Below are 22,401 nucleotides of genomic sequence, written 5' to 3'. Positions count from 1 at the left end.
GTGTTGGCGCACAACCATGAAAATAGAACTGTCAAAGGTAGCTGCTTTTCACTCTGATGCATTATGCAAATATACTGTGGCAAATACCTCAACAACAGTTAAAGGGTACTTCATCACCACCATCGTCGTCGTCATCATCTGCTTTTTTCCTCCTGTTTTTATTCATGTATGCATAATGCCATGAAGGACAATTTTCTGCCTGTACACAATGCTAACCATTGTATAAAGACCATAATACATAACGCCCTTGAGGATGTTCTGCACTGTGATTATGGGTACTTTAGTGCTGCTATTCCTGTATAGTAGAGAGGTTCATCAGTTGCCACTGAACTGTGCATACTGCTTAGAGATGTGGAGTACACCAGGTCACATTTCTAAGGGCTTGGCTGGAAGTGGTAGTCTAGACGCAATTCTCTAACGCATGTGTGAGTAGGTGTGTGCGCAATGCGCATGCATTTCTGTATCCATTGTGTTCAAGGGTCTTGGCCAAGGCTGCCAGCATCAAGACACGCATACACTGTAAAATCCTGAAGGCCCATTTGCTTACATTTGTACACTTTCTGGGTTACAAATGTCTACATTTTCACTGAGAATTTTACTGTGTAGAAGTACACCAGAAACGACGGAATAAAAGTTATTGCTTGAACTTTTGCTTGGGTGTCTTTGCATGTGGGTGTTTGTTCTTGTTGTGAGTTCTACCTGAGTGACAAGGGAAAGGGCAAAGGCAAGACAGAACGAGAGAAAAAACAAAGGAGAAGGGGGGACAGGTATAGCGAGGGGAGAGCTCGTCTGTCTACAGTAGGTGGCAGATGGCTGCAGAAAGGTGTTCACCCACGGATTACTCCTGTCACACAGGTTGAATGTGCTTAGATGGGAGGGTCAGGATAGGTGAATTTTGGGCAGGAGAGGAGCTGTTGGTTTTTCCCTTGGCCCTTGCACACTAATTCTTTCAGCTGTCTGTGTGCTCATTCTCTCGTACACACGCACGCACGAGCGTGCGCGCGCACACACACACACACACACACACACACACACACACACACTAATTGCTTGCAATGTAGTACAGAAATGATCATGTTGTAATTGCCTTTTTTAATTATTGTTGAACATAAATTACATATTTGTTTTAGCTCAGTTTTGTTCTTTCACCTGTTAATTACATTGTGATGTATTTATTTATAAATGTTTTAAAAAACCTTTCATAAAAAATGTGCTCAGTGCGTTCTACCCAGAACGAGTGTTCTGCAACTTGAAACTAGGTGAGCTCGTGCAGATCATGGCCCAGGGGCATGTCTGTGATGAACTGTACACATGTTCTTGTACCACAGCCAAAGCTTTTCTGTTCATAGGATCATATTTGACTTGGATTTATTTCATAAAATAGATGATTTTAATTCACGATCTTTGTAAACTCTGACTGATGATATTGTGGTTAAATTGGAGTGGCTAAATGTTTTGAAAACGCAAAGCCCAGTTGATAATATACTTTGTCCTATGACCATGTTGCTCAGTGAAAATGAATATAACTGAACATCTTTTACAGTATATTTATTCAACAGATTAATTCAGTGTCCGGGGAGCAGTTAGGGGTTAAGTATCTTGCTCAGGGTGCAAACCGTGCAGTGCTAGTGACCTTCTGACAATCATATGGCCTCTCTTTCCAGTCTGCTATGGCCTCCGCCTCGGCTATGGCCTCCCCTGTTACAGTACCTTTCACGTTTAAAGCTGCCATTTTTCAGAGTTAAATTAAAGTATTGCTCCCATATGTAAATGAGTAGAAACAAATTATCAATTTTAAGCAGCAACATCACAGAACTTATACAGAATATGTTCTGTGATGTTGCTCCTTAAACTTGCAGAGCCCAGTGAGGCTAGGCACTCGCTTTCTGGGACACTATGGGACAGAACAATCGGCAATCGCTTTCTGGGACACTATGGGACAGAACAAATCGGCAATCGCTTCACACTGGGACAGAACAAAACCTGAGCAATTGACAGTAGTACACCAAACTTTGTGTGTGTTTGCGTGTATAGATAGTAGTCTACTGGTAGTCCAAATAGTGTACCATTGGTAATGGTATTGGTAAGTAAAACAATGTGGAGAAAAAAAATAAAAATAAGAAGAATTTGCACAGTTTATTATCCACAGTTACAGAAACTCTGCTAACCAAATTGTTATAATCATGATCGCCCATGTCTGTGTACTTGAACGTGAGTCACAGTGTACTTGGTATGTATTGTGTACTGACTGATCTGTAGCATACTTTATAGTTAGGCTACGAGAGACATCTCAGACAGCCAGGTCAGCCTTGCTGCAGTTAGCGGTTATTATACTGTATCTCATATCTTGTTGTCACGTCATTGAGATCCAGCACTATATATGTTCCTGTTCGTGCAATAAACTTGGTGAGCCTTTAGCGTGATACTGTCTCGTGTCGCGTTATTGTTCTCCCGGGCCCGCCGCCGCTGTCGCCGCACCGAAGAAATCAGATTATCACACACCACCCAGCCGGCACACATTGTATTTGTATGGAATCCATTTACATTCTAATTTAGGTGAATATGGCTGATTTAAAGTATATTGACCCGGTTTTAACACTAGGACTAGGCATTATGCACTCCCAGTAACTCTCAGCTGTTACAGTAGGTTTAGAGGTCTATAGTAGGTTATAAAAGTATGTCAAGACAGTGAAGGAGGTGAAATTTCCTTTTGCAGGAACTGTGTGCTGGCAGTAGTCTGGTGCATCCTTTCCTCCTGGGATTTGAGCACCGATGGCAAAACCTAGTTCTCTCTCAAATCACTTCCCTTCCTTTCTCCCTATTCAATTAATTGAACTCATTAGAACTCTTAAATGGGAGATTTAAAGATACACAGTAAACATGGAACACTCCCAGCGTTGTTATTGCCTATTACAGAGATAATTGGCAATTTATTTATAGTATTGTGGTACAGACATTCCCCAGAGGAATGTCCGATGAGCTTCTGCTATTTCACAGCAGAAGCTGTGAGGTGAACTGAACCCTTATTTGAATGCGGAGCCATTGTCTGCCTCAGCATTGCTTACTTTTACTTAGGCCCGTCGCTCCCAGTGGAGCATAGGCCATCAACGACTCTTCTCCATCCAACACGGTTTTGGGCCTCAGCATTGAGCCTCTTGCAAATGTCATATCAGGAATAATCATATGTCGTTTGCTTTACCCTTTTTCTCCCAATGTGGTAATCATGATCATGATGCCAATTCCCAAGGGTTATTGGCCAAGGGTTCCCACCGACATAGATATGCCGATTTGCTCAGACACATAATCATCATCATCATCATCATCATACTATAATTCTAACAATGTCTGTCTGTGTGTGTGTGTGTCTGTCAGAAACACCGCCGTAGCTCCTCATTGCCTGCACCAATCGCTCCCACTTGTCACACAGGCATTGACCATATGAATATGGAGGGCGTAACTAAGCCCTTTTTTTGATTTGACACATTAATGATTATTAATTAATTTATTAGTGAATTAAAAACGCACCGGGCGCAGTACCCCCCATGGCCACAAGGGGGGGCAAATATCTCAACGGGTAAGGGCTAGTGATGTAAATTCTCCGTTCATTGTCAATGCCATTTTTACTGTTTGTTCATATGGCATTTTGACATTGACTAGCACCTCAATAATAGAGACGCCACTGGATTTCTCCTCATCCACTTGTATCGAGTTGCTCACCCAGCGCATGAGGCGTTCTTCCGGGTTGGAACAGAGTGCATTCTGGGATTGGTATTGTGCCATACGTGAACGTGGTGCGTTGGGCCGTTCATAGCATAGCGCGTGTTCACGTATGGAACATGGTTAGCGTTCACGTACAATACCACTTTAGGCCACCATGTTGTGGAGTCTTGGTGTGGAATGAACAGGCGGAACAGGGTATTGCAGCACTTGAAAACGGCTGTTTATTCACAGAGCAGAAATTATAGCAATTTCACACAGACAGGAGAAGCCCAACATAGGTCTCTTCTGCTCAGTTCAGTCCATACAGTATTATTAGGTTTCACAGGCGTCAATCCACGGCCTGGAGAGGATGAGAACAAAACGTTAGTTTCAACTTAGGTTACGTGTTTTCTTATAGCTCGTCTCCTCACTGGAGGGCTCCTTATAATAATAAATGATAAGAGATGACGGCGGGATCTTGCTTCGTGACGTCGTCAGTATTTATCCTTTACTGTAGAGGGTCTTCTCCCATAGCGGGGATTCAGCTCCGAGAGAGCACCAGCCGTTCAGCCTAACCGGCGTAAATAATGAGTGCCTGTTTGCTAGACAGTTCTCAATGCAATGTCTTTGGAATTAAATAGGTTTCCTTCCGACCTTTTATTATGGGTTCCCCGTCTTCGCCGTTGTGGCAGGGCTGCCCCCCTGTTGCAGCGCGATAACGTGAGATCCGGAACTCCAGTTCCTATACTTCATTTATCTCGTCCGAGGTCTCTGCCCCTCGGACATTTCCTGGCCCGATCCTGAAAGCCTGTGATGAGGAGAGTGACAGTTAAGGCATGCAGAGTTATACACATGAGTGTGTGTGTTTGGTGGGAGCGTGTGTGTCTGCTTACCCCCCGACGGTTTGCGTGTGCGTGGTTAAATGACCTATAACATCAACCTTTTCAATTTCTTTTGTGTTTTTGGGTCTCCCATATGTGTTTTCTATCCCCACAAATAACCAATTTTGAACAATCAGACTTTCATGTCATATAGGTGCTTTAATGGAAATTGCTGACGGACATAGACAATATGATATTAAATATTAAAAAAGCATGTTATTTCCGCAACGACCATTCTTCTGCAGTGGTCTCTGTAGGTGTCAGACAAGCTAATACACAACAATCATCTTCTTTGTATGCTGGCTATACCCTGTAAGTGTGAAAACGTGCTGCTGTGAGCTGACTAGGGATCAGATTACTGCAGCGAAGTATATGGGGGAACAGTTACAAGTTTCTCCGTAAGTGAAAGTGATAGACTATACGCACGCACGCAACACATCAAACCTCCGTGGACTCAAATCAATGGTGTGAGTGATCATGGAATGGATTACGTCATCGATTGATCGACGTGAAAACATGCATGGGTAGTTTTTTTTCCTCCTTTTATGTCTGCTCCACTCCCATCTCAGAACCAATTTCAGAGGTCCATATTATGTCCATTATGGTTTGTGTCCATCATTTTGAACCCGTGAAGAGCTCTGTGTAATACTATAACTATATAATTTATTATCCTATAATGTTCATTTCTGACTTCCGTATTACTTTTAAAGTGATCCAATGTTTCATGTATCTGTAATTTTATAGGCCTATATGAGCTTGAATGTCCCTTAAATAGAAAGTCAGAACATTTACTTTACTTTACAATCTAGTCTTTATAACCAGCGAAATAGTCGGCTAATTAAATCGTGAGGAGCCGGAGGACGCATCCATTGAAATACTTTGTATTTAACGAGACTTGCTTAATGCTCCTTAGCCAAACTTCCCTTTTCTCTTTTCTTGCATTCATTTGAAACCTGAACATTTTCTTTCCACAATGAAAACTGCTTTACTGTCCTTTTGCAGTGTATTCAAAGAAAACAATTAAATACTAACAATATTACAATTTTCTAAGAAATTATTTCATCATAGTCAAACATCCAGCTGAATTTCTCTGTGCCATGGTAATTTTAGTCCTCAGTTGTCTGGTAAGTAGAGACCTTGGTTCTTTCCGAGCTGATTAGGTATGATTAGTATACATTTTCTCACATTTCCGTCCAGCAGAGCTATCAGTCAAGCAGAGTCTAAGAATAGCTAAAGTATCACTTTGCCCATATTCTCCTGATTAGATATTACATATAGAGCCACCCCACTGCCAGATTTGTGTATGAATATCATTGACACATTGCTTATTTCCTCAGTATTTTTGCATTCTATACTAGTACTTCCCCACTATGGCAGAGAGTGCCAGTTCTCTTAACCACTTGAGGTTAAAATAACTTAACTGAGGTTAGGGGTTGATGAACAAGTAGACCTCATGCACCGGCACCAATAAAGGAATCAAGGTGGCCCCCGAGCATGTAAAAACAGTCCCAGGAGACTCAGCCCTGAGTAGGAATAAGGTTAGGTTTTACCGTTTAGGCATAGTTTACTGAGGTTACGTTTAGGAATACCAGGCAGAGCAGTTACGCCGGCTGTAAGCCCGAGGCGACTGTGTTTTGAGGTGAGCGTTCTAGTATTCGTGTAGTGTTGTGGTTATCTGTTTACGTGAAGTGTTAGTGGTAACCTGCTATTGATCAGATCTTTGACATTTTTCTCAAAGCATTTGCTCACTAATAGGTGTAAGTGCTACGGGCTTACTTTACTCCTTTTCAGCCTTGGAATGATAGTTGCTGATTATAGCACGATGGAACTTTACTCTGATGGAGGGTTTGATTCTTTCTTTCTTTCTTTCTTTCTTTCTTGCTTTCTTGCTTTCTTTCTTTCATCATCATATACTTTTTGGGTTTCATGCATTTTCCTGATGTACAACACTCTCTTTTGGACACATTAAGCCAATTGTCTCTCCCCGGCTGTGGCTTTGTCATCTCACCAGCAGCAAAAAGCTGGAACACATAATGATGAGTGCCATCATCATGCCATCTGCGCATATTGGTTAAGTGTATGCCAAAACAAATTGTTGCTGCTGAAATTCATAATTTCCTTCTAGTTGTACCAAATACTATTGTTATCCAATGTTGGGGAGCAAGAAATCCATTTGTCCATCCAGCACAATTGTATCACAATGGTGAAACACAGCATCACAATGGTAATGCTATGTGGCATAGCTTGTTTCTGGATGAGGTGTGGTGATGTACTGGCGTACAAAGAGCTGAACCATATATCTGTATTGAAAGCCTCTGACGTCTGACCACATGACTAGGTCTGACCCGTAGCGATGTTTCCACAATCTCCCTGGGGAACTGGAGCTGCCTCCCCTGGTCGACCGTCATGGCCCACTCATTTCCCGGTGAGAGGAGTCTTGCTGTATCGCTCTGGTGGGAGTGTTTGACACCCTCTCCAGCCCTCGCGAACTGGATGGGATGTCTGCCTGGAGCGGAAGGTCTGCTGTTTGCCTCCTTTCTGCATGACTCTGACACCTCTGCCAGCTTTTTCAGAACTTGGTCGTGTCGCCATCTGTAGCGGCCTTGGGACAGCGCTGTCCTGCAGTCTACACATTGCTTGAGACATTTTAAATATAATAAGGAAATCAATCTATATCTAGACTGAGTGCCTTCCCATCCCCAGTGCATAAAAATGCATACATTGCAGATAGGCACTGAAGGGGCTAATTATTTAAAACCCGCCTGTATGAAAGATTTGATGTAGTCTTTCTTTTCCTGCAAGCTGCCTTTCTTTTAAGTATAAGGCCTCTGTTTCTTCTCTGGTGATGTGATGGCTATGTTTAATGAGCAACAGAGCTGCAGGAGAGTTCCTTTATCTCTCCCAGCAGAGCAGAGAGATAAAACCATGCCCCATCCAAACCATGGGGCTTTTCTGTCTGAAGCACTGGGATGACCAAAGGAGAGCAGCCATCTGGAATCCGGCCAGCTACTTATCCTGGGTTAGCACAGCAAGGCAGGGTGCTACAAACCAAATCCCACCAGGACCTGGAGGTTTTCAAAGGTTTCTAGCAACCCTAACAACAAAAGAACTCTGACATGTCTCCCTATGAGGACATAAAAACTGTGTCACTTACTCTGACTTTGACAGCTCTGGTTGGGATGGAGTGAATGGAACACAATGAAAGGGACGGAAAAGATGAGAGTACATTGAATTGGAACAAAGTAGCTGCTGTGGGAAAGCCAGCAGGATTTGTGGAGGATGTCCTTCCTTCTCAGGAAATGTAGAACCTGTGTTCCAACGGATCCAATCATGTCGTTTTATAGTCGCAGGCTCTTGTTTCTTGTTTCTTCAAATGTTTATAAAAATAAGATAATCTCACAATCCCACAATTTGGCACATTGTCAGTTTGTAGATTTAGGACACTTGTACGATGAAGTAGGGCGTTTATTTTACAAAATAAAACAAAAAGTTGAAATATAGAGATACGGTTCCGCCCGACATTAACAACATATTTAGGAGCAACTGGCTTTGATGAGATCACTTTCAGCTTCTTTTCCTTCAAACCATTTCTTTGCATTCTATTGAGCCCCCCCCTCTCCTAGCCAATTCCTATACAGACTGCACAATGGACAATGCAAGCCTTTTTTAATCTTGCAAATAATTTTCCTTTTGTGATTAGCAACACTGTATAATCACTTATCCCCCAGACATTATAATTTGCATTCTGAAATGCAGTCGTGCTGCAGACAAATGCTGTCGTGATTTGTTTTCTTGCATTTTGTGTCAAGTGCCAGTTGTTAAACCGCTTTACGTGGTAATCGCCTAAAGCAATAACCAGTGATGTTTTGACAGACAAACAAAAGCTGTTGAAAGACACACGTGAGGAGTCCCACACCACCCCCACCCCATGCATTTTCCTTTTTTTCTTGTCATCACACTCTTGTTTGAATGCAGTCAGTAGTTTCCCTGAGTCTTTGTGTGAAAGAGGACATTTTCAGATGACAACAAAATCCTCCCCTGGATGTCACTCTATTCTCTAGGCAGATCCAGCCTCAGGAAAAGCATAGCTTACATTGAGGTAAAGTTACTCACTGCCCACTTCCCACCTCTATGTGGTATTTAACATTTTTGTTGTGGGCCTTACGGTCTGTTTGGAGTAATGTTTGTGGTAAGGTGGCCAATTTGAGCCACTTTAGCTTGTTTCTTTGTCACAAACCACTCATTTTGGTGACATGGGAAGTGAAGCACAGCAAAAATGCAGAGTCGATCTCTCCTGTTATTGATTACCGTCAACACACCCTCGAGATGTGCCAAGATTATTTCTTCGTCCTTTCGTCCATTCATTTCCCTAATGAAGACCATATGGTTATAAGCACATTCTCTTGCCTTTGTGCTTATGCCTCAAAGTGCTAACAAGCCATTTCAAATTGCAGAGAAGAGATTTTGTAAATTGCCCATCGTGATCTATGCCAAGGCTATAATAAGGCCCTGCCAACCAGATATTGTCCATTAAAGGGAACATGGATGCCTGCCAGCTTTGTGACTAATGTGATGTTGAAGGTGCCTTTAACACTGTGCAACTATGTTATAAGTCCTTATCTGTCGCCCCTATTATTTGTAGTGTTTATGTCTTTGGCAGCGGAGCTGTCGCCTTGCAACCCAGGCCAAACAAACATGGACAAGACACCTTGTTTGATTTCAGATGGCACAAAAATGATTTCCTAGCAGAGTGGGTCGTTATTGTTCAGTGCAGAAATAATGACAAAGAGGAAAGTAGGCCTTAGTATGCTGGTTGGCCCTGTGGTTATGGGTGCTGTCAAGGCTTACAGATGCAATATAGAACAGTTTATGTTGTGCCTCATTAGCATCAGGCTGCTTACAGACATAATGCATCAGGCTGCTTACAGGCATAATGCACCAGGCTGCTTACAGGCATAATGCACCAGGCTGCTTACAGGCATAATGCACCAGGCTGCTTACAGGCATAATGCATCAGGCTGCTTACAGGCATAATGCATCAGGCTGCTTACAGGCATAATGCATCAGGCTGCTTACAGGCATAATGCACCAGGCTGCTTACAGGCATAATGCATCAGGCTGCTTACAGGCATAATGCATCAGGCTGCTTACAGGCATAATGCATCAGGCTGCTTACAGGCATAATGCACCAGGCTGCTTACAGGCATAATGCATCAGGCTGCTTACAGGCATAATGCACCAGGCTGCTTACAGGCATAATGCACCAGGCTGCTTACAGGCATAATGCACCAGGCTGCTTACAGGCATAATGCATCAGGCTGCTTACAGGCATAATGCATCAGGCTGCTTACAGGCATAATGCATCAGGCTGCTTACAGGCATAATGCATCAGGCTGCTTACAGGCATGATGTGAGAATTTCAGTGTTGTTTCAGTTCAGTCTTTCCTATTTATCTGACCGGCTAATGTCGAAAGTGGGATGATTAGGGTTTTATCATAATTATTATACCATAGGCTCATAGATGCATGCAAGATATATGCAGACTTGTGTTTTATGTAGCATTACAGTGCACACCATTCTTGTAGCGCTTTTGTGGTCCATATGATAAACTATAAATTTGTATTCATAATTTCACCCCTTGCTTATAGGTTAGATGTGAAACTAGAATGTCTGTTGCTTATGTAAGCGTCAGTAGTGGTTTATCTGTTACCAGATTGGAAAATGAAAGACAATATAAATCAGTGCCACTTTGTCACGAAATTGCTCCCTTTTTACCACTTTGAAAGTCCACCAGGGCAGGTCAGGTTGTGGCCTCCTAGTGGCACTATAATAGGCCAATGTGAAAAGGGTGCCATTTCTTCTTACGCCTTGGGTGGCAATTGGATGATTTGACTTGAGGCATTTTGTTCCAAAAATGTGTTTTGCAAAAATCCACCTGTTGGTGGCGCTATAACAGGCCAATGTGAAAAGTGTGGGATATACTCCTCAGCCTAGTAGGAAAGTCTGTGAAAGATTTCACGTAAATTGCACGCTGCGTTCATGATTTGAGGCCTCTTTTTTTTTTTAACAATCCTGCAAACTCTGAAAGCCAATGTTAGGCAATTAGGATGGAATATGAAATATTGGACTGATCCGGCACACACACACACACACACACACACACACACACACACACACACACACACACACACACACACACACACACACACACACACGGACGGACGGAGTGCAAAACATACTCTCTCCCCATGCCTTCGGCCTGGTGGAGACAAAAAGCACACAGATTTAGTGTAGAGTAAGTCAGCCATTGTTTAATGTGACCAATTGTGACCGGGGCTAAGTCATTGGATTTTTTCCATTTTCGTTTTTTCATGTCATATGAAATCAGGCAATCATAGCTTCAAATTGACATAATGGTTGTTCAGTTTGACCCACCAGTATTGTAAATATGACTTATAGAATAATGGGTGCCATTTAGGACTTCAAATAATATTACTAATCATATTACAGTTTTATGAGCTGGGGGCGTGTTGTATGTCATATTGCAATTTTGGGCATGTTAAGAAGCGCTTTCGATACCCCGTGGATTACGCAAAACGGCCTTGAATTAGTCATGGGTGTGTTTAAGGCATGTTTGAGACGTACCTAATCAACATGTCCGTACTATTCTCTTTACCAGTCAGCTGATGTCACATACGGAATGCGCACTTTGGGGATCGTGGTATTACATTTCTTCAGGCTGGCACCATAGAAGACATGACATGACTTTGTCACATTTGGGTTAATTATTCCTATTGCACTGCATGCTGTCACCTTTATGCCTCAAAATAATTTGTTTCTATTGAAAAACACCAGTAAAATAACGTTTATTATATTTTATTTCATTCAAGTCATGATGAAGGAATGATTTGAATGCTGCTGCTTAATGCTGTGCCTGTGGCCCCGATGTATTATGGTCTTCGCTCGTAGCATTTTATTGAAGAAGACTTGAATCGGGTGTGATACAGCATATGAAAGCAAACTTCCCAAGGATTATGGAGATGTTTTTATTTATTTTTAAGGTTGATAAATGAAAGAATTATGGCCGTTTCTAATCTCAACATTTTACAAAAAAAGACGCAAAAGAAGGCTGTTGCCATGTCTCATAGAAACAAGTAAATAGGTCTATAAAAATAAGCGCATATAACAGGGGTCTGCAACCTATTTTAAATGAAGTGCCATGTTTTTATTTTCTAGATAGTGAGTCTGCCATATCCAGATTCATTTTAATGACACCACATTAAAATAAAAAAACATATTTTGATTGTCCACAAATATAAAGTTCTTCCTTCTTAACCCAAATAAAGCCCAAATAAAAGCCCAAATAACCACTTTAGAAACAAGAAAAGCAACCACAAAATAGTACAACTACCAATATTTACAAGCAACTTTACAGAAAAAGAAGCCGCTTATAATAAACAGACATGGCAACACTCTAGCAGCCTCCCAGAGCCGCTCAAGTGTAAAATCAAACAGTACTTGTTGCGTTTATGAGGTGGTCAGACCCACGTCTAATCGTTATGCGCTGAGTGTTTCTAGGTCAAGGGGCTTAATAGCAAATTGCGCAAAGCGAAAATAATTAACATATGGACACTCCCACAATGTTAAAATATTCAGGAACGCCGTATGCCATAATGTGTGTGCGTTCAACACGGGCCGAGTGCGTTCAACACGGGCCAATGTCTTGCAGAAAACAGCGAGTTGAGAAAACATTCTTGAAAGGTTCACTTCTGTCTACTCACAACATTACACCTAGCTACATGTTTAAGCATTTATTTCATATTTAGATTTCAGCTCTTGACATTTATTTCAGACGTGAATAGTCTGCTTGTGTTATTAACTCATTTCGGATAAAAATAAAACAATGCTGGAGGCTCAGGCAAATCTGGTCCAGAATACAGTAGTAGTAGACCTGAAATGAAATCCACAAATATCAACATTATACTGCTACTAACCATAAGCCTCTGGCATTTTTCAGCAAATTATGTGCTTAAATATTTGCCCAAATTTGTTGCACTGTCACAGTAAAAGATTTATGGTTTGTAAAGTCTGAAAATAATGTAGTGAGAGATGCACATGCACGGTTTATTAGATATCAGTCAGAACTTCAAAAGTGGTCATGAGTTGACATGTCCCAAACCTATAACTCAACACAACAAAACGCTAAATATGCAATTATTGTAGTGCATTATAGTTTATTTTGACAATAACACATAGAAAATAAAGATAAACTAAAATAGTGAAAGAAAAAAGAAACGGCAATCCAATTATCTAGATAAGAAAACAATTTTAATTATGTGTGCAGAGCAGGCTAGATAAGAAACAAAATGATAAAATAGTTATAAAAACACAAGTATATTTCACCTGGCTCAAACAAACATAAGAAAGAAACATATCCCACATTTGGTGCTGAAACAATTAGTCCCCATGTCCGCTATTATTCCAGTTGTGCATAGATATTATGTACTAGAATATTCAATGTGCCTCCTTTATGTTTAATCGCTGAAGCAGCCAGTAGTCCTCCTGTGGAGACGGATGTCTGGTGCTGAATCAGGGGCCCCTTGTGTTCACGACGTGTTTACATTCTGATCTGTCTGATAGAGCCCAGAGCCATTCTGTGGCATTAGCGGCAGCATGAGGGCTCACTGCCACAAGCTTCGGTAGGAAGGTCTTCTGCCAGCTTCACTATAGGAGTCACAAACCTCGGGTGGGGGGGGGACTACTGGGGCTAGCAGTGATGTTAACGAGTTACAGAAACAGGCTTGAGACTTGCAACCAAAAGGTCACTTGTTTGAATCCCAGGGCTGTGGCTAGGGAAAGTACCATTCCTCCTCAAAATATACAGTAAATTGTCCAGTGGAGCTGCTCCAAGTGGTCAGGTCTATAGTCATCTCAGAATTGTCAATGTGCTTAATTGTATGAGCTTGAATTTGTATTTTTTTGGTCAAATCATATCTATGATAATTGTCTTCATTAACATGAGCATCCATGCTCACACGACTTCCCATGGAGGCGTAAAAGTGAAAAAAAGGAATGTCTGTCCTGTCACGCTAAACTGAAGGACTCTTTGAGGGTGGTGGGGGTTTGTGTGGTACTGGTGAGTGGTGATCTGAGTGGAAAAGCATTGGAAAACCCGTCTGTTGTTGCACAAAGAATTGTTCTCACCCGCTGCGTGTCATCTCTGGCTTTGTGCCAAATAGCAGCCCGCCATGGCCCCTGTTCATAAACACTACTAGTATCCTCACTCTGTTCTCAGCTCACAGGCTGTGGAAAAAGGTTGAACAGAAAAGTGCTTTGTAGGAAAACAACCAAATCCCAACTGATTCCTAACTAAAGGGATGTCTGCAACAGTGTATTCCGAGGTATCACAGTAAATGAAGACAGTGCATTTACATTTTTAATTTGAATCTCAGTGGGTGGCCAGTACACTACACTAACAAATGTACACGCCATGTCCTCTTGTTTCAAGGTTATACGAACCTCTTCCTCTTCAGCGGATGACATTTTTCTGTTGTAACAACTAGAGGCAGCATGTGGTTTATTGCTATATCATCACACTGGCAACCTGTTGACGTCTTATTGGCTGCCCTTTACGTTATCTCCTACTGTTGCGAGGGTGACACAGATGGTCCTCTGCAGGTCCCTGCTTATGCCTCAAACTTTACTTGCTTGTTTACAAACACTTCTAAAGATCACACTGACACACAGCATGTTTCGGTTGGAGAGATGTCCTAATGTAAAGTGCGTACACATTCATCATCGCATGCATTCATCATCACATTCACATTTCTACATAAATTACTGTACTCTACACATACTGTATGCAATCAATCAAACTCAACAGTCACATTAGGAAAACACAGGTTAATGCTCAATACAGGAAGTTGTAGACACAGTCATGTAGCTGGGAAGTATAATAAACTAGAAAGATGCAATTCTGGAAAAATTGCAAAGTGTGGTTGCCGTAATCGCTATAATAAATAAACATTGTGGCAGAGGCGAAGACATTAAGCCAAGAGTCTAGAAGGTGAGAACAGCATTCATCCTATTGTGTTGCTTGGGGCTCCAAATAGATAAAGAAATCAAAGCAACATTCCAGCTGTTTAACCCCATATAGTCAAGCCTGTGCTTCTGGGTGGTTCTGAGAACATAATAATTCTGAAATAATAGAAGGCTCATACGTCATCAATAAATGCTTATGGTACGGACGATCCTACATCTGAGCTGGATGAGCCGGGTTGCTAATGTGGACCAGTGGAGAAGAACAGGGCATATCCCAGTGGAGGGAGTTGTCTGAAGGCGCAGGTGGAACTGTGTGGGCCACACACACACACTGAACCTACACTGTACCAACATTACTCGCCTAGAACTGACCTGGGACCTGCGAGGGAAAAGAGAATTATACAAAAGTACAGTGTAAGGGGTGCAGTACTTAGTTTAGACAGTTTTTGGTTTAGACTAGTCATTGGTTAGACCAGTCATTAGTCCTACAACTACAACCTATCTCAAACCCTCACCCTAACCTCCCACGGGGCAGCACACCTAAACCTAACCTTAACCCATGTCTAACCAACGACTAGTCTAAACTACTGTAAGTATGCACCCCGGGATGTTTACTATAGTCTGCGGAACATGCCACACATCTTGCTGTTTGTACTGTACCTGTATGAGAGTGTATAATAATAAACCCTCCACACTGTGGATTACTGAAGGCAACATGGTTGGCATAACAATATTTCAGTCCTGTTGTCTACAATGAGGTTTTTGTATAAGGAACTATACTGTTTCATGCTAACCGATAGTGTTTGCTCATGTATTAGTGGCATTTGCTGCCTCTTTCTAATTATTGTTGTCATAACTCACTTTTGTGGGAATTTAATCTCCAGCTAGCCATGAATAAATCCATTACTGTAGAAAAGTGACAAAGATCATAGAGCTCCTTGCATTATACCGGAGTTATACCTCTCCATTCATCATCTCTTCAGCAGATTTAATGAGGTACAGTCCAGGGGCCACCCTTTAGAAAGATCCATTTTGTTTTATACTCTTTATCATTTTAATGAGTCGATGGCAGCGTTTGTTGGACAGAGGATGTCCTAAGCCCACTATTCTACTGCTCATAAAGCCTGCGGCAGGTATAGGACAGGAATCTGTGCCAAAAGAAAATGTGAAATTGTAATTTTGGAGGTACGGAAAGTATCGAAGGGGATAGGAAAAGAGTGTGCGCTGAGATCAACTTTGGCATCAGATACCTGGCAACTGAGACTGATGTCCACTCAGTCAGGTCTACCGTGCAATGGAAAGAACACACTGCCCACGGGTAGCAGAAGAGCTTTCCAATATTAAGCACCAGCACCACAACATAATTTAATAGAATATCATCCTGGATTTAATGTGCTTGACTTAACCCATTCTGACCGGGCACCCATTTTGGTGTCAGCATCATGTTATGCTTTAGCTATTGAAAAATAGCAGATCTACAAGCTCATATCGCGCCACCGAGTGGCGCGATACGAGCTTGTAGGTCTGCTATTTTTTTAAAAATCAAAGAACGACTGACATTTTTTAGAATCTGATCTCAGGTCAGAATGGGTTCGTCAGACCAGTGTGTGTCCGGCGGAAAACCTCGTATGAATCTGATCTCAGGTCAGAATGGGTTAACATGTACAATACTGGACTTCCATTAAACTACGGCCATAATTGAAATTAAGAGAAGCCATTTTGTTTATATGGTTCTATGAAGTAGTCACTGTTTGGAGTGAGGTTCAGCGTTGTAGGTGCTGCAGCCTAATAAATGGAGTTATCCACTCGACACATGGACTGCTCCCAAATTGTCATGGTATGATTATGCTAATGCCAAATGCATTTGGCGGAGTACAGTCATTTATGAAAATTAAAAGAAATAATGTTGCTAATGCCAAAACAATAATATGGCCCCACACTGCTTATTTTGCATTGCAAAATGCATTGTATTAAACAGATTTGTTAACATTATACTTACAGTTTTACACCTTTACAGGTTCTCCTGCCCACATAAAATTCTATGATGATAATGATGTGATAAATACTGTATAGTTATGTGTTGTTAAAATAGCTGTTATTATTTTTGTTATTATCACCATGTACTGTTGTACAGTTGATCTTGCCCCTTAACTAATACTGACAGAGTAAATACATAAATAATCTGCCAGCGATTCTTTCTTTCTCATTATTTAGGCTATGGGATCTGACTCTTAGGTAAATTGCACACTGTGTTTTTCTATCTCTCTTCCCCTCTGTTTCTCTCCCTCTGCATTCTTCCACGTGTGTGTGTGTGTGTGTGTGTGTGTGTGTGTGTGTGTTGCTGCCTATTTTCACACCTACTCTGGCTTTTCATAAAGCCTGAGTGTGTGTGTTCTTCAACGAGATGATCAACTTCTTAGCGGAGATCATGTTTGTTGGTCTGGAAGAACACAGCACTGCTCAAAGGGTGGCCCGAAAACCTTTTTATACAGACGCAGTATGCAAACGTGATTGACATTACATGAGGTTGATTATTTGTTTTCGCTCCGATGTGTTCAAACACCTTAAGGATCCATAAAATAAATAATTTGAAGTAATACTCAAACACAAAATGTAGTTAACAAAAATCATACCCGTGTGTGAAGTGAGGGGCGCTCTCATCATCATTATTATCATCTGACAACATCGAGGAGGATGTCATCAATAGCCAATAAGGGAACATTATTTTTACCTGACAATACAACGAATCAAAATGAATACATACAGGTATGTTTTACGTGTAACCTCTAATCTAACTCTAACATTAAAGTCTAACTCCAGTTTGTCCTCCATTTCACTCGGCTTTTAGCCGTTCTTTCGAAATCTCCCCAGTTGAGCCCACTCTCCGCCATTTCTGCCTCGATACTTCTCCAGCTGTTCCTGGGGCAACCTCGTTTCCTTTTTCCTTGGGGGTTCCATTTCAAGGCTTGTCTGGTGATGTTTGTCGCAGGTTTTCTGAGGGTGTGGCCAATCCAACTCCACTTTCTCTTTCGGATCTGTAAGTCAATGGGATCCTGGCTTGTTCTTTTCCACAGGTCCACATTGCTTAATTTGTCCCTCCACCAGATGTGGAGGATTCTCCTGAGGCACGTGTTAGTGAATGTTTGCAGCCTGTGTGTTGTGAGTGTTGTTGACCTCCATACAGCAGCACCTGTTTCACACTGTAGTGGAAGATGCACATTTTGGTGTTGATGGAGATGTTCTTTGAGCTCCAGATCTTCCTGAGCATGTTAAACCCCACTCTAGCCTTGTTGGTTCTGCTTTTTGAGTCAGCGTCTGTCCCTCCGGTGGTGTCCACAATACGGCCTAGGTAGGTAAACTCTGCTACCTCCTCTAGGGCAGTGCTGTTCATAAGGACAGGGTTGGTGGTTTTGGCATGGATCTTGATCAACTGTGTTTTTGCTATATTGGGAGTGAGACCGAGTTTTATTGCAGTTTGTGAGAGTCTGTCTGTTTTCTCTTGCATCTGTGTATGTGTATGTGAAAGGAGAGCTACAGTATGTCGTCCGCAAAATCAAGATCGTCCAGCTGTTCCCACATTGTCACACTGAATTCCATTTCTCCTCTGCGGTTGTTGACCTCATGAACCAGTCGATTGCCTGGAGGACCTGGAATCTCTTTATTATTAATGCCATTTAATGTTTGTGTTAGGGACAAGATGACGTACATTTTCCCTTCATTGTCAATGGGCATTTTTAAAACAACCATTGAACTAAAAATAAACATTAAACCTGTATATAGGAGGGGCTAGCGCCCCTCAAAAATTAAAGAGATATTTGCTCGTGGCCTAGAAAGTGTCCCTATTTCCACTAATGCTAGTTGCAGAAGAATTAACACTCCATTAATGTGAATGACTTTTTTGCAGGACTTTAAGTCTAATTTCAATTGCCATGATATGCATTTTTGCAAATGATGAGTAGGGTGTGCTTCTAGGCATTCTACTATTCTGGTTCTAGTGTAAAATTCTGAGATCAACCACTGTTTTCTAAATAATCTGGTATTTATTTACCCAAAGACACTTATGGGTAAGCTAGGTATTACAGGATGATCTGCATGTTCCATCCATGCCTAAATGAAGCTGTTGCTTGTTTGTCTAAATTGTACCTCAGCATTTCAACAGCTGTTATCTAAGCAAACAACCGCACATGAACTGTGCAGACTTTCTTTTCACTAGTTGCTCTTTGAGCTCAAACTCTTTTGGATGCAAAGAAGTGCCTCCACTAGAATATGCATCAGAAGGTTGTAGGAGTGGGACGCCCAGGCAATTACAGAGACTCTTGGACCAAAACTTTGCAGACCTTGCCTTCACCCTGCTCCCTGAAACAACATTAAAAAAGCATGAAAGGGTAAGTTGTGAACCCACTCCATCCAAGTCGGACAGCGGTTAGTTATTCTATGGCCTATGCCCACCCCCTCACTCCCACAGGGACAGAGCGCATGGGTTTGATCATGAGCCACAGAAAGAGAACAATGATGAGACAGAGGGATGCAGGAAGACATGCATGCACACTAGAGACTGACACAGGAGTGGATTTTCACTCCCGTCCCATCCCACTCCCACAGAAAAAATCCCATCCTGTCCCAATCCCGGGCCAGAGTAAAAAAATCAAATCCCATCCCGTCCCGTCCCACTCGTGGTAGAATGACTCCCCATCCCATCCCGCTCTCACTCAAACACTTTTTTGTTAGTTGTTTTAACCCATTCTGACCTGAGATCAGATTCATACGAGGTTTCCACTGGACACACACTGGTCTGATGAACCCATTCTGACCTGAGATCAGATTAAAAAAATGTCAGTCGCTCTTCGATTTTTCAAAAATAGCAGACCTACAAGCTCGTATCGCGCCACTCGGTGGCGCGATATGAGCTTGTAGATCTGCTATTTTTTAAATGGCTAAAACATAACATGATCAGTCATTAGGAAATGCAATGGATTTTGTGTTCTTTTTAGATTACTGTGTTTCATGCCGTTTTAATTTAAAATATATGGTATATATTTTGGTGTCCAAATCGGAAAAATGTGGAAGTAGACTGTTCTTCCGGGTGCTTCAAAAAACACCACTGAGAAACTGAATGAATAGTAGGGGGCGGGGCAGTTCGCACTTTATCCTTAATAACTCTATGTGCTGATAGCATCTAACTGACTATGTGTACTACGTACAACACAGAGGTGCACTGTCACACATAGGATTGGGACAACAGGACACATCCAGTGTAAGATAATGGTGCAGGCTAGACCAACAGAAGCTCCAGTTATCTACATTACATTCAGCATCTAATCACATATAATTACGGTAGCCAGCATTTCCAATGTCATCCCGCCTGTAATGCCGGTTCTAATTAAATCCTAAATGTATTCTGGATGCAACAGGAGGCTTCAATAGCGAGGCCTCCCAGGAGTTCCCCAAGAGCGCAAGTGTCAATGACAATTACTCGTCCAAATGAACCGTGGAGTCTGGTCAATACTGTTCCTAATTTTCACCACTTCTTAATTTCATCTCTCACTTTCTTTCCTTTCATTCTCATCTCCTCTGGGATCTGCTTAATATCTAGAGAGGGACAGAGACAGAGGAACAATAAGGCTGTGACATTTCTCATTTGTACCACAGAATACCCGGTCTTGCGTTCCTTTCATTGCTATCCACCCTTGGTTGTTGTCAATTTGCATAAGTGTGCGTGTGCGTGCGTGCCAGCGAGCAGGAGATGGCGAAAGTAAAAGTGGGTAATGTGTTTCTGATATTCCATCTGTGTGGCCGCAGTAGCGTGACTCTGGGGTAAAGGAAACACTCATCACTCTGGATTTATGAGCCGGAGATGACGGTGTCACTGCATGGCAGTGGATCAGTGTCCATGTGGCTTGTTTGAAGGGCTAGAGAGACTCTGAAGAAAGCTCCAGAGACCAAAATGTGCTTTGAGTTAATGGAGTAACACACTGAGTACACATGCCGCTTCTTCTCACAGTAGCTGGAGAATTCTGCCGCAGACGACAACAACACACTTTTTGGCACGCTGGCTTTTGTTTTGATGATGTTGAAGGGTTGTTTTTGCGTAAATAGTCTCAAAACGTGCTGGTGAAATAATGGAGGCTATATTTAAAGGAGTTTTTGACGCATTCCTGAGCCAATAATTGGATGGCCAGGTGGCTGGTCAGTAGGATATGCTCAGGAATGCGTTACAAAAACGAGAAAATAAAGAAAGAAAATAAGTAGTGATGGGAGATTTATCGGCAAACACATCGACATCGGCCGATTCTAGTTTTTTGATTAATCAGCATCGGTCCGATTAATCAATCAATTCATCAATCAATTGTCTTTACAGATAAACAAGCCCAAAGTAACAGCTTGAACAGATCTACAAGCTCACAATGTAAGGTATTAAAGTTAAATCTGACTTGCCTAAGGCTGCAGTGCAAATACCCTGTTACATGTATTTTTCAGAATGAACTCAATTATTATATATTTTTTAATACAGAATGAGATCATATCGACATCAGTTATATCGGTTATCGACCATAACAGCAAATAGCATATCGATATCGGCCAAAATGTATCATCGGTACATCCCTAAAAATAAGTCATTTTATGGGTGAAGGCAGCTGCAAAGAAATTCAGCACGTTGAATTCAGCAAGTATTTTGATCTGAAGTGACTATAGTTGGTCTTCACATTAGAATTCATAAGATTTTCATGAAAGTAGCTAAATAAAGAACTGCTGTGTTAAGTTCAATTTCTTTCTTATATGACACTGACTTGACTTAACAGATGTTCCACCTGTGCTGACGCACTCATGATTACAACATTATACACTCTTCTTCTAATTGCAGGGAAAATGTCAGATGTCCGTGCGATCAGGAAGAGGCAACAGCTGAATAATTTGGTTGCCATGGTAATGGAGCGGGCCAGAACTGGTCAGACCGTGGTGGATTTCTGCAGTGGAGGGGTAAGTACATTATATACATGTAAGTTAATCCCTCATTTAGGCATGAGGTCAGTCCGCTGTCCCCCCAGGTTGGCAGAGGAAGGATTACATTAGATAATTGGCACTGGGTGAAAAAACTGGGTTGCAAAATCGTGGGATAAAGAATTATAATAAATAAATAAAAAAGTTCATCCCTCACTCTGTCAACAATATGTCTGTACATCCATCTATCTATAATACTATCTCTGACTGTAGCTGTACTCTCCACATTTTCCACATGATCTTTCCATTAGCCAAGCAGTTCTAAACTTGCTTTCTATAAATTGTCTATTCATCCACCGGTTTTTTTTAAAGATTGTGCCCATACCTAACATCATGCCAAAAATCTAAAACTTGTCTCCAAGTGCATAATTGTTATGATTTATTTTTTACATTTTAAAGGCATTTTAAGCAGCCATCGTGAAAATGATGCCTTTCCAGAAGTTATTTTTTAGTATGTTATTTCGCATACCCAATACTAATAGAATCCATTGACGAATCTCTTTTATCAATTATTTTGTTTTTTTTACCATTCATTGCAAACAGACCAATAGGGGGCGAGCACAACTCGTTTGCATGGTTTTTGAAAATGCCCATACCTAATGGCTCGTACACACTGCCCGATATTTTCTCCGATTATGCTGTCGGGGACCATTTCTGGCGCTCGCCGACAAAACCCCCGATCTGACGGAAGATCGGGCTTGATAGGCGAGCTGAATATCTCGCACGTTTGATATTTAGCACTGTCGCAGACTGCAAATCCTACAATGTGAAAGGGGCTGCG

The 22,401-nt window shown here is 41.7% G+C and overlaps 1 protein-coding gene across 1 annotated transcript in view; it reads left to right on the top strand.

The window, feature by feature from the left end:
- gstcd (glutathione S-transferase, C-terminal domain containing) overlaps window positions 1-22,401 on the top strand; it is a 75,479-nt gene that overhangs the window by 20,422 nt on the left and 32,656 nt on the right. The window contains exon 6 of the mRNA XM_083765210.1: window positions 21,484-21,599. Within this exon, the coding sequence (XP_083621336.1) occupies window positions 21,484-21,599 (116 nt within the window). The remainder of the gene's footprint in view (window positions 1-21,483; window positions 21,600-22,401) is intronic.

This window comes from Protomyctophum parallelum (genome assembly GCF_964188405.1).
Source record: "Protomyctophum parallelum genome assembly, chromosome: 5".
In the NCBI taxonomy this organism is placed as follows: Eukaryota; Metazoa; Chordata; class Actinopteri; order Myctophiformes; family Myctophidae; genus Protomyctophum; species Protomyctophum parallelum.
This window is presented reverse-complemented; position numbering and strand designations above follow the sequence as displayed.